Source organism: Trachinotus anak, unplaced genomic scaffold, assembly GCF_046630095.1.
Source record: "Trachinotus anak isolate AG129_WGS33_773 ecotype Australia unplaced genomic scaffold, CSIRO_AGI_Tana_v1 ptg000009l, whole genome shotgun sequence".
In the NCBI taxonomy this organism is placed as follows: domain Eukaryota; kingdom Metazoa; phylum Chordata; class Actinopteri; order Carangiformes; family Carangidae; genus Trachinotus; species Trachinotus anak.
Window position 1 is genome coordinate 6,444,767 of NW_027273860.1, and position 13,060 is coordinate 6,457,826.

At 46.9% G+C, this 13,060-nt stretch overlaps 1 protein-coding gene across 2 annotated transcripts in view; it reads right to left on the bottom strand.

Annotated features, from left to right (window-relative positions):
• gli3 (GLI family zinc finger 3) overlaps positions 1-13,060 on the bottom strand; it is a 92,558-nt gene that overhangs the window by 48,446 nt on the left and 31,052 nt on the right. For both annotated transcript variants that reach the window (XM_071484797.1, XM_071484796.1), the window contains exon 3: positions 8,437-8,682. In XM_071484797.1, coding sequence (XP_071340898.1) covers positions 8,437-8,682 — 246 coding nt within the window. The remainder of the gene's footprint in view (positions 1-8,436; positions 8,683-13,060) is intronic.

A 13,060-nucleotide genomic window follows, 5' to 3' on the forward strand; every position in this document is an offset into this window, starting at 1 on the left:
TACAAGTCTATGCATATTTGCACTGGGACTTTAGGTTCAGGCAGGCTATCTCTGTGCACTAATATTTACAAAGTTAAGTGCAGGATAATTTATCAAGGCTTCACTCGTACATCATCCACATCACATGCAACAATACCCTGCCAAACCTTATCTAAGAGTTCACATTTTTGATTTTTGAAATATTTTTCCATGTGCAGGACATTTATCTGAAATAGTATTTGGAAACAAACCCTTTTTTAGCAACCAGAAGTCAGGAGGAAGAATGATGTAGATGTCAGCTGGGCTTCAAGTAGCTTCTAGTTACTGCCTCTGCCCCCTCCCTTCTCCACGAGTCACACAAATATCTCTCTGGAACACCAGCATTTGCAAGAAATTTCAGTCCTAATAAATTGCACAGCAGCACAAGGACCTTTGCCTTGCTAGAGAAGAGAAGCATGCACACAGCTCTTCCTGCCCCCCCCCCCCCCGCCAGAGCACCAACCAACCCCAGCCATTCCCTGCTTTTCCTCCCTTCCCCTACCTCTCTCTTCCTCCCTGTATCCCAGTGTGGATCAGGGAGTGAGGGTTATTTCACGAGGCCTCTGCAGAGCACCAATCTATCTCCTGCATTTGGTGAATTTCTCCAGATTGGGATAAGCTGGGGAGCAGAACAAAGCGTTATGCGTTGGCCCTCTCCCCTCACTTCAGCACCCTCTCTACCCTACACTACCCCACCCTCCGGCCTCCTCTCCCCCACCCAGCTGAGGAGAGATTTACACAGCAGTTTAGTAACTGAAACACTGCGCACTACACCTTGCTCTCCCCTTCTCTCTCTCTCTCTATCTCTCACATCTGTCTATCTCCCTCTCTCCAAACAACGATACCTCTCAGAGAGAAGGGAGTTGATTTAAACCTCAGGTTAACTCACCAGGACTTTGCTACATTTATTTTGCTTCGACTCCCCCTGTGTGATTTATTCTACTCAAACACAAAGCTGCTTTAGGGTTTGATCTTTTTTTGAGATCTTTATTTTGGAATTGGGGTCACTGAAGAAATGAGAAGATGCACTGTGTCCACAATCTGTTTTTAAAAATCCCTTTAAATGCCTGTATCATAGAAAATGTATGGTAAACTATACAGTATATATGTATATATGAGCCAAGGTCATATCAGTGGCAGTGCTCATGATTACCGCAGCTGTATCAGTATCCCATAGCCCTGTGTCACGGCTCCTCCCTGGGCCTCTATAAAACTGCATGTGGCTGTGTGATAGTGACTGTGAGGGTAATACATGTGCATTATAATAACACAAAGGCTGGACACTGCTCAGGGAACCTGGACAGCTTCTCAATTTTGAACCATGCTGAGAGGCCACTGAGCAAAACTCAGTCATTTTTATGTCATTTTGTTTACAACACCACACTTCCTGGTAGCCACTGTTCTCTGTTCAGCTCCGTGTGCTGCAAATGTTTGGTCACCTTTATTCATTTATTTATTTGTCAAAATTATCACATGGTAATGTGATAAAGTGGTGCATTCAAGGGCGCATGCAAGATTTGAAGGTGAAGTGGCAAAAAGCAGCTCATCGATGAACGACTTTGCAGCCAAACCTGGAACAGCGAGAAGAATGACATTGCAAAAAAACAGTATAGCATGTTGTCTTGTGCAAAGACAGAGGCTTGTTGTAGTTTGAAAACCAAACCTGGAATCTGAATATTTGGAAAATCTTTTATTTAAAAAAAAAAAAAAGAAAAAAAAAAAAGGTTGAGCTCATAATTGGCAACAAAATGCTCTGGATGATCTATCTCAAGCAAGTCGTGCGCTTCTGCAAGGTCATTTTCATATGGTGTTAAAATTAGTGGCAACCAGTGGCTGCACAGACAGTGGGAAATCGATCTGGAAACGTATTATATCCTTTAGAGAACGGTCATGCATGCAGCTTTAACATTCAAAACCACCAATAGAGCTTTTTAATGTAGTTTACAATCAAATGGTATTTCCCTTGGGTTTTAAATCTTTTCCTCCATTTTCCACCGAACCTATACAGACATTAAACAAAGTCTGTGCAGGCCTCTGGAGGTACGTGGCCATTATTTGGGCTAATGGAGGAAACTGTGTGTCACAGAGCAGAGACAAAGCCCAGTGTCACAGCAATCAGACAAATGGCTGCTGGGCTCCGCGGGGCCAGACAGGGGTCGACGCTTCTGGACCAATTAGGTCTTATGAGAGCAGCAACATCTGGAATTCGCTGATTCTCTCTCTTTTCCACTCTCTGTGCTCTTTGCATTGCTGTCACCTTACCCTCTCTTTCACCCTCTCTCTCACTCTTGCATCGTCCTCCTAATTCTTTCAATTAATCCCGCTCTCGGTCTATCTCTTTCTCTTTGCCTCTCTCATTATTCAAAGCGCATCCTCCTGATCTCTCCCCTTTCCCTCCTCGCAGCATCCCAAAACAAGGACAAAGTTGTAATCCATTTACTGCACCCCTGTCAACAGATTCCACCCAAATAATCCTAAAAGACTTACAACCAGGCCTAGGTACTATCAAGGGAAGGGGAGGAAAGAAGGGGTAGAATGCACAGGGGAAGGCGAGCGAGTGCCATAGAGGAAGAGGGGAGAGAGAGGAGAGCATAAACGAGTGAGGCAACAGACGGAGGGAACTTGTGTCACAGTGATTTGAGTCTTTGTCACACAGGTGGCGCCCAGGGGTTCCCTCAGCCTGGGCAGAGAGACAAACTGGGGCCCATGTAAACCTTAAAGAGGATTAACCCTGCCGGAGCGCTTTAATGAGACCTGAAAGTGCCGGGCACCGGAGAGCCCCACTGATTGAGCTGCGCTTGAGTCGGCTCCCAACGGTCCACCAGCCCAGTGGCCCAGCAGCGCTGCTGCAGCCCCGTGGCCTACAGCTGCCCGCTCACACTGAGCCACATCAAAGCAGCCTGTCTGGGAGAACCCCGAGATGGGAAGGAGAGGAGGGGGAGGTGGGCATGAGGGAGGTGGAGAGTGTGAGTGAAGGAGAGGTGGGAGGAGGAGGGAGAGGAGGGTGGCTGGATGGAGGAATCCCTTATCTCCTCCTGAGAGGATGCTGCTCTGTGGTGCGAGATTGTCTGGAGCTGCCACCTGTCCCAGGCATCTTTGAAGGCAACACTAAAGCCTGTGATGGGCCTGACCTCCTTGAGCTCCCATTCTTTTATGTCTCTCTTCATTTTCTGCTTTGTTACACCCCCCCCCCCCCCCCCCCTCCCCTCTCTCTGGCTCTCCTCCTCTTTTTCTTACCCCTCTGTCTCACTTGTACCCTCAGACTCAGCCTTGACTCCCCGTCTTCTCTCTCCAGCGATATCTTACATTTCACCAGGCTGCTACAAACATTTTAATTACACTGTGTTCATCAGCCTCCTCTTCGTGTAGAACAATATATACTCGCGACCCTCCAGAGACGAGAGCAAGATATGGGCTGTTGGCTGAAGGGATACGAGCGCTTATCTTTGCGCTATGTGAGGGAGGAATGCAAAAATAAAAAGGAGTGATGAGATTTGGATACACTGAAAACAAACGTAGAGAGGCATGAAATAACTCTGAGTCTCCCCGCAGCACACAGAGGTGATTATCCTACTGGAGACTACAGGGTAACTTAAGGAGGAGAGAAAAAGCTTAATATATTGTGGCTTTCACCAGCTAGCTGAGGAGAAGCCCCCAGGAGCATTTAGTCTTCTCGTTTTTATAGCATTGTGTTTGATGTTCTTGTCACAAGTGGTGTTTGCTGCAGCCGATTCTCCTTTTGGGTGGACGCAATCTTCACTTTAAGCCTCCACAACGACAGCAAAGTGCCATTGTTCCTTTTTGCATCTGTGACTTGACTGATTAACAATTCTCATTTGAAAAGCAGTAAAACACACTGACAGATGTTGCTCCAGTGATACCAAGAAAAACGCTGAGTACTCTTCTTTGAACATCTTAAGTTCTGTGGAAATTCTTAATTCTTCTTAGCCCCTTCACATTTAATCTTGTCATTGTTAATAAGCACCGCCATTATTCTCAAATGTTCAGCTCACACGCATCAGCTTTGCGGTTAAGAGCACCGCGCGACCTTAAGATGGTATGAAAGTGCATTCTCCTAGCACTTCAAAACTCTGCCCAACCCCCTCAAATCATCCAGCGCTCCATAAGAGGGCACATGCATGTGAGAATATGGCCTATCTTACAGCATGAGATGCCTCTAATAAGCTGTATAAAAGGGGATCATCTGATTATCCCTGGTGCGCTGGACCAAGGGGCCACAGCAGAGCACAGGCCCATGTTGTTCTTTCTTGATGAAAGGAGGTGGATGGAAGGGATCCCTCTACATTGCCTGCAGTGTGCCCCAGGCTTCTCTGTGCCGGCACTCTGCTGGGGGACTACACTGTGCCACCACGCTCAAAAAGCCAATATTGAAACAATCACAAAGACAAACACTTACCCATGAAACAGGCACGTGTCTTCTCACCACAGGCTCTCTCTGCGCTCCCCAGTTCTTTTTATTTGGGGGGAGGGGGGTGTTTGAACCTGTATCCTATCTAGTGCTTGACACGTTTAAACCAACTAGAGGTCTGAAAGTTTGTTCTTTCAGAGCAATGTCAGAAGAGCACTGTGTTTGTAGCTTTTTTTTTTTTTTTTTTTTAACCTAAACTGCTCCTTGCTGCTCGTACTCTTTCAAGACATCTGGAAAGGTCCATATGAACTGAATGACCAAGCACTGTAATTAACTGTAGGGAGTCCAGGGCCATTGTTGTGCAGATCACGTTCAGTTTGGTGACAGCTAGCTCATTCAGTTCAGTGGTCAGCTGCATTTTGATATTGAGGCAGACAGACTGACGCCGGGGCAGCGGCTGGCGTGCTACGGCCCAGTAGACCTGAGATCAGCTCACCACAGCAGTTTAGAGTTTAACCCGTATGACTGGACACCCTCCACCCCCGCCACACCATAAAACCCCGGGACGGGTTTTATGCCACAGCTCAGCGTTCCTACTAGCTTTCCCAGAACACAGGGCCCAGTGTGATCCAGGTAGCAGTCACCTTTGGGCAGGCTCAGAGAGCAGGGTTACTGCGATGCATGTGAAAGAATCCTTCAGCCAAGAGATCCATACCTCCGCTGCCTCTAGCTTAGCAAGCTTGGTTTCTGAGATCAGTCAAGGACAGCAAGGCTTTAGTGTGGGGATTATGCCCTGGCAGCCAGATCTGGGCTTGATTTTTTTTTTTTTTTTTTAGTAGCTAACCCAAAGACAATTGGACTGATAGGAAGCCATCACAGCCTGGAGACACACTCCTACTCCTTTCAATGACCGAATGTATCATTGATACAGCGCAGCCACAAAACTTAAGTCACTTTAGCGCCAAAATACTTGAGCATTGTCTTTAAAGCTTGGCAAATGTACTCTCCTTTAGTCGCCTCGCTTTCACTAAACATTCTCGCGTAGTTTTAACATTTGCAAGAAAGCCATTGAAAAGGATGTGCTTTAAGTCCCTCCACGGATGTGTTTAGTCTGGCAAAGAAGGGCAAGTGTTTAAGAAAGAGACACTTTAAAGAAGAGGATCCCCTCTGAGGAAGCAGAGATGCTTCGCCAGCAAGTGGGCTCACTGTTGCTGCAGGACCACTGACCGGCTAATCGGCGCATAATGTAAACAGATGTCAGCGCTGCGCATCCCATTCACACATTCTACACAATTAAGATCTTAAAAAAGACTTCTGCCTCATTAATCCTCATCTCAATCCTTTCTTCTTATCCCACAGCAAAGCCCCATGTATTAGTGTTGTGGTAAGAAGGATATGGACTCTTATCTAGTGTTTGCCCAAGAAAAGCGGCTAAGACTCAGGCATCACCACGATTAGCTAATGGTAACAATGGGGGCAATGTTTCCTCGGTGCTTCCTCCTTTCTGCTCTGAAGTGGGTGTAAAAACCAGAGTAAACACAGTCTTAGGCCACGGACACAAGAGGAGTGGGAGATCACAAGTCTGGGTGAATAGCGGAGATTTACCCAGAGCACAGACCCCAAACCCCCCCCCCCCCCTCCCCCACCACCACCACCACCACCACCGCCACCTTGCTCTCTTCTCGTTGTTCAGCTCCCACGCCTCCCAGAGCTTCGCCACCATTATAACGACCCAGCGGCCAGGTGTGGGGAGGCTGCAGGTGCCATCGCATTTAGGCACATTAAGCACTGACACACACCAGCGCTAAGAGTAATCGGATTTACCTGGCTGTCTGCTGCGTGGCGTGGCGCGCCGTGCAAGCACAGCACAATGGCTTAGGGCCCCCTCTCCATCACAAACACACACACACATGCACACACCTGGGATGAATTTAGGAGGTGACAAAGCCCTCGTAGTGAGGGGCTGCCGCTGGTGGAGTAAGGGCTCCGTGTGTGTGTGTGTGTGTATAAAATGTGTGTGCTCACATGTGTATGGAACCAGAAACCAGAACAGGAGCCAGTGGCTTTTTTACACCTTGTGGCGTAGGAGTGGCGACAGACGCTACAGGCTTCTGGTTCAAAGCAGCTGAGGGAGGGAGGGAAGGGAGGGGGAGGCGGAGGTTTTAGGGGAGCCCTTTCGTTCTGCTGACCCTCAGACCGCTGGAGCTCATGGGGATTGAGCTCTGGTACTGGGTTCAATCAGACAGAATGGGACCGCCGCCTTTAGGGACTCCCCATGTCCTCAACACCTGGGGCCAGGAGGAGGTGTTTTACACAGCAATGCTCTCATCTCAGATCACAAGTCTTCCTGAGCAGAGTCCGGATCAGAGGATTGACAGAGGGAAATCAATGAAAAGCACTAGGAGCCATTCAGACTTAGTGTTTTCAAAGTCACAATTTGTTGTTATTTTTATCTTTCTTGGTTAATTTCCCTTTATAGCACTGGTAACCACTGAGGGCTTAAGTTTTTGTGTAACTGTTACACATCTACTGACACTAGGGCTGCAACCGACAATTATTTTCATTATCCTTTATTCTCACAACATATTTTTCACGATTAATCAATCATTTTGTCAACAAAATAAAAGACTAATCAATCATTTAATTAAAACTAAAGACTTTTATTTGGAAGAAGTAGTTTAAAAGGAGAATAAAATCTATGTGCATCATGCCAACAGCTTCTCAACAAGCACCTCGGCTCTGCTTCGTGCGATTGCAGCCTTCCAGCCTCTCGAGTCCCCGATGCACAAAGAAAACCTCTTAAAGCTCCACAGCCCTTTTGACTTCTCCTGCTGCTTTTGAACTCTCCCGTTTCAGACCGTGACTTTTCCACATGACCCCGAGCCTCGCAGTGACCCCCACCCCCACTACCCCCAACCCCCACCCACTTCCACTCCTACCCCCAAAGGCTTCAGTGGTCTGGAACCGCCGGAGCTCCTTCACACGTACCCACACACGTACATAAAATGAGAAGTGGCAGTGTTGCTGAGTTAGGTCAGGATGTAATGGGCAGTAATGTTCTGCCCTCAAGGGCCCTGTCCACAGCACCACTGCCTGGTTTTAAGTAACCTTTCCCTTAAAGAGGCACCTTGGTGACTCCCAGGCACCCAAGCACAGGGGAGTAGTAGCTAATGAAGTGGCTGAATAAATAGAGTTACAGTATACGGTCGGGGTCCGCTGGACTTTTCATTACTGCCACTGGATTAAAATCACTCTGTCCCACTCTGTCTCCCCCAATTCAGAGCCAATTTAACCAAACTAAACAAGCTATCACATCAAATCCAGGCCAAGTCCAGGCTACAGTGGCCGCTGAATTAACCTCCTAATCAGCCTCTTACTCCCCAATCATCTATCTCCTGTTCTCTCTTTCCACATACACTTTCATCTAACTACTACTGCCTATCTCACCTTTTTTTTTCAAATTATCAGTATCTCTCTCAAGCCACAGCTCTCCCTTCACCTCAGTCTCTCAAGCTTCATCTCCATTAGTCTCTCTCTCTCTCTTTCTCTGTCTCTCTCTCTCAGCCTTTCTCTCACACAGGCTCTGAGTCCCAGAGAGAGAGAGAAAGAGAGAGAGAGAGAGAGAGGCAGAGTAGGGAGTGGTGAGGTTTGACTCTGCGCTGCTTTGGGGCTTTGAAGTGTGTGTTGATGAGAGAAAGCAGAGTACTGTGCTCAGACAGGCCCCTAATGAGGGAATTAAGAAGCTACGCTGGCCGTTCCCCATACTAACTTCCCAGGCACAAAACAAGACAAGTGTGCGTGCATGTGTTCACAAATGTGTGTGTGTGTGTGTGTGTGTGTGTGTGTGTGTGTGTGTGTGTAGAGGCAAGAGCAAGAGAGAGGCTAATCTGTCAGACTTAATAAAGCATCTGGCAGTCCTGCCTCTCACCTACAGTAAAGACACAAACTTGGCCTCAGTGTTTTGGGGCGCTGCAATCATGTCTTGGAGTGACGCAGTTTCTTAACTTCATAAAATCTACTTCAAATTATTTTCTAGCTAGTGGACTTACGATAGTGTGAGTCTAGGTAGCCGTTGCGGGGGTCCATAGCGAACAGAGTGCCTCGGTAGGGCAGGGTGTGGTCAGCCAGGTGGGGTAGGGAACCGTGCAGCTCCTTCTTGAGCAGGGAGGGCCGTTCCTCCGTGGAGGTGGAGGGCTCCTCGCTTACGTTCCTGTCGGGGGCGCCGGGTGTCGGGGCCTGGGAGCTAATGGCATTGCGCCTCTCGCGGTGGTAAGGCGTCCCTGAACTCTCCTCCTCTGTTAGAGTAGACAGACAGAAAGAGAGGAGGAGAATATGATGTTAGACCTTTGCAGATTTGTTAGGAGCAGATGTTAGAATACAAGCGTGAGAATCTCTCTCCCTTCCTGGTTATGTTTCTCTCTCTCTCACACAGCTGAAGACACACATGTTCTGAACACCCATATGCATGGAGAGGAAGTCTGTTCATGTAGAGGGAGCAGGTGAAGGGAGGAGCAGGGGATCAGCTTAGTACACCTGAAACCTGCTGTGCATCATAGGTGTAAATCTGCCAGTGTTTGCCTTCCACAGCGCCAAATGTGGGAGTTCAGAGGCAGACGTTGTATGAGCAGGAAAAAAAAAAAAATCCCAACCTCTTCATTTCGCACAGTTGAGGCCGCATTTCCCAAAAGTCTGGTCTTAAATTCAGCTCTGTCTGTTCTTTTTATAAAGAAACTGATTCTCATGGAGGAGGCAGCACAGGCTTTCCGCCTGCATTCCAAACTGCCCATTAACCAGCGTCATGGGTTGTATCAACCCCAGCCTCCCTCACCCTCTGTTCTCAAACTAAATCTTTCTCTCTCAGTCCGAGGGCAAAATTAGGAGGAGTGGGGTCTCTGGAGAAAGCTTCCTGGCATGCTGGGTAAAGGGGATAAATGTGGAGTTGACTTCAAGGGCTGAGCTCCACCAGAAAGACATGATCCTTGACCTTTGGCCTAACCTCTGAACTGACATGTATAAGGGTCAGTTGGCCTCCTGACCTGGAATTAGTCTTTTCTGTAGTACGATACTATATAGACAAACTCAGAAACTTTGAATGACATTTTTTGGATTTTATTTCATTTTCAAATTTCAGCACAACACAATTGAAGGTGTGTAATTTTAGCTAAATACTAAAGTCGATTTAATCTTAAATATCAATATTTTTTATTAGTGGATTTCTGTAAATCTGTTATTCAAACATTAGCTGTGCCCCAATTCAGGAGGCTGCATCTGAAAACTGTCCCAGGATGTCCCATTTCAAAGGCTCCTTCAAATGCGGCCTTCTTTTCCTAGGCAACAAAGGCGCCAATAGGTGGATCTTTCATGGCCCAACCTATCCCGAGATTCATTGTGGTAATTAAAACAATCTGACAGCGAGCCTTAGGATTACACTTTCAAATGTAATAATCAGTTTCAGCTCAGTTGAACAGCTAACTGTCCAACTGTTAAAAAACCAAGGGCCTTAAAACCTCAAGTTGCTTGGCAACAGGAGTGGCGCTTTGCAACACAACAGTAAGGGCGGGCACAGCTGGTGACACAAACCATCTCATTTCGGTTTGACCTTTACAATCTACGAGTCTTCGTAGGCCACGTCCTGCGAAGATGCGGCCCATGAATTGGGACACAGCCATTGCAGTAGTAGATTAATCATGAAATACAAATTTCCCACATTCATGTTGGACTTCATAGCCCTCTATTATATTGTAGCCTGTACATTCTAGATTATCTAGTTCTACATCGATGAATGAAACTTCTCTAAACTGATTGGATACATGTGACAGCTGACAGCGCACACCGATGAGGGCTAGATGCTTGACTTGTTATAAGGTGTACGTGTTTTGTATTTTGTATTTTAGTTAAGGTGGTTTGCTGAGCGACGTTTTACCCACACGCTGATCCACTAAGGTCTCCATGTTCAGCCCTGGTTATTTGCAGTCATGATTTCACCACTGAGGGTGTTGGTCATCACCACACTCCAGGCTTCTTTCTTACATTAACGTCGTTCACTGAGAACCTGGTAAATGTCACTGTGCTGGCTCCAGAGGTACTGCAGTATTCGCAGCCTATCGGTACAGGGCTCCCCCACTATGCACTGCAGCCCAACAGCATCCAACTGCCAATTAAGAACAGAGGAGAGGGCCAGATTAAAGAGCACCACCTTGAGCACTGAAGAGGGCCGGCATAATGCTGTGCCACTTCACAGAAGACGAGAAGCGATCAGAAAGGGGGAGGTTAAGAGAGAGAAACAGAAAGAGAGAATGAGATTGAAAGAGGCGAGGAGAGAGCAGGAGGAGCAACCCACGGGTCCCGCTTTTATTCCCCTCATTCTCCCACATCCATTACCTGCATTCGGGCCAGCCGTGCCTCAGCGCAGTACTGGCAGCAGATTCAAGGATTCTTAACGCGGAACTGACAGCCAGAAGACGCAAGCCGCTCTCATCCGCAGGAAATGACAGTGTCAGTTATGATATAAGTATTTAATCCTATACTGCACAGCCAGTGATCTTATTAAGGGAATAATGGCACTTATACGGTTAAAGCTGGATTAATAGGTCTGCTCTTGCAAAGCGCAATATTAACATAAAGGGATTTTGGAATTGGGTTCATCTCTTGACATGGATTGAAAGAAGTCGGGACTGTAAACTATGCTGGGAGCAAGCACTGCTAAGGGCAGAGCATGTAGCTGTGTGCAGCGCAGGCTTCCTCTGTGTACTCTCAGCTCTCTCACATCCAGAAAATCTAGCATTACATCTGGGAAAGTAAAAACTGTCTACATATTTATGAGCTCTTTTTCTTACTTTCATACTGATATTTGATGTTTTAGAAATAGACTCACCACTAGGGCTTTAGATAGCGTAGCAGTTAGGAGGCCAATGGGCACTGAAACTGGTTTAAAACATCTTCCAGCAAACTTAGGAAAAACAACTGAGGAGATTCAGTTGCTTAGTTTCTAAAATATACTATGCATTAGTAATTTTTATTTCATCTTATTTTATTTTGTCTTATTCAATCTCTTTCCCCATCTTTCTTTTTTCCCCCCTTCTCCAGTGTCCCCCACTGCTATTCAGATACATCTCTCTCCTCCAAGGGAGGTCAAGCGACTAACAGTTCAATCACAGCAGTGTCACAGTCCCACCATCCCCCTCCAGTCACCATGGCAAGCCCTCAGGGAGGGGTTCATCATTCTACCATATACCACCTTAAGGGGCTTCATTACTTCAGTTCATAGCACCTTAAATGGTTAAACAAACACTCAGCAGCACAAGGATCAATTGACTCCACGGACCGGTGGAAGAGAACCAGAGGTCTTAAGTAAGGTTTCTTCTTCTGTGCTGCTTGTATCGGTGGTGGAAGTTTTTTGTATCCTTCCAACATGTCAAGTATCTGTCAAAGAACAGGCTAATGAAGACAGAGCAGACACAGGTAAACACATGCAACTTTGAAAAGTTCAACCCTGCAACACTTCTGTAACTCTGACCATCCGCCCAACAGACCCTTTCCCTTTTTCCCTCCCTCATTTTTCATTCCTCTTTTATTTCCTCTTTTCCCATGGTTGCCGCATCCAGTCCTCTACCAGTTTGCAGGTCTATTCAGCCCAACACAAAAGCAGCAGGCCGGTCCTCTGTGGACCAGAGGAAAGCATGCCTCTCAAAAAAACAGAAAAAAGAACCATCCTGCTCTCTCTCTCTATGGTGATTGAATTTCTTAACATCTTTTCAAAAAGCGCTTAAATGCCTGGAGGCGAGAGGAAGAAACAAGCTAATGGTGGATGGGGAGCACTGAACAAATTTCAGAGCCCTTTCCTGCTCGCGTTTGAGGTTGAAAGCGAGCTCCTGCCTTTCAAGTTTCAAAGTCCTCCTTCCTCCTGCAGTGTCACTGAAGGATTTGAAAAGAAGGTAATTGTGCTCACTGCCGTCCTGATCAGAGCACACGCCCCAGCTCTAGTATTTCAGGAGCTTTCTCTTTCACTATAATGGTACCTGGTGCTCCATTCCTGCATTCTTCCTCCCTTACTACTCTTTCTCCTCTCTCTCTCTCTCTCTAACCCTCTACAAATGCACTCTCTCTTGCTCTCCCTCACTTGCTTTCTATCCGTCTTTCACCCCCAGCAAGCCACTCATTAAATCCTAAAGCCCAGGTTTCTCCCTTTTTTCCCCTTGTCTGGGGTCTCTATTGTAAAACTCTGGTGCGAATACCTTCAGAGAAAACCCTATGCATGGCCTTTAATATGGCGGTATAAAAAGAGAGCGTGGATGCAATGACAAAATGAAATTTTAAAAGAGATAATGAGATATGGAGCGGGCCCAGTTGCTCTAAGAGTTTGGCTCTGGGACAAGGGGGGGCTGGCCAGCTCAAAGAAACAAAAAATGAGACAAAACCCTTGGCTTGTTGCTTTTAAAGGTATTTTCTACAGGCAGAGGTTAAGAACAAGGATTGGTGTTCCTCCATATGCCAATCTGTCCTTGACTCTCAAGCATCTGATTTGCCCTCCAGCCTGAACTCATTCAGACACAGGGTCTCTAAAGCTGGGACCTGTATGTTTCATGGGCGCACAAAAGGGCCACTGCACATTGCAACTCTTCTCCCCTCCACCCCCCTTGTTACCGCCTTTCCTAAAAGCCTAAACATCAGAGG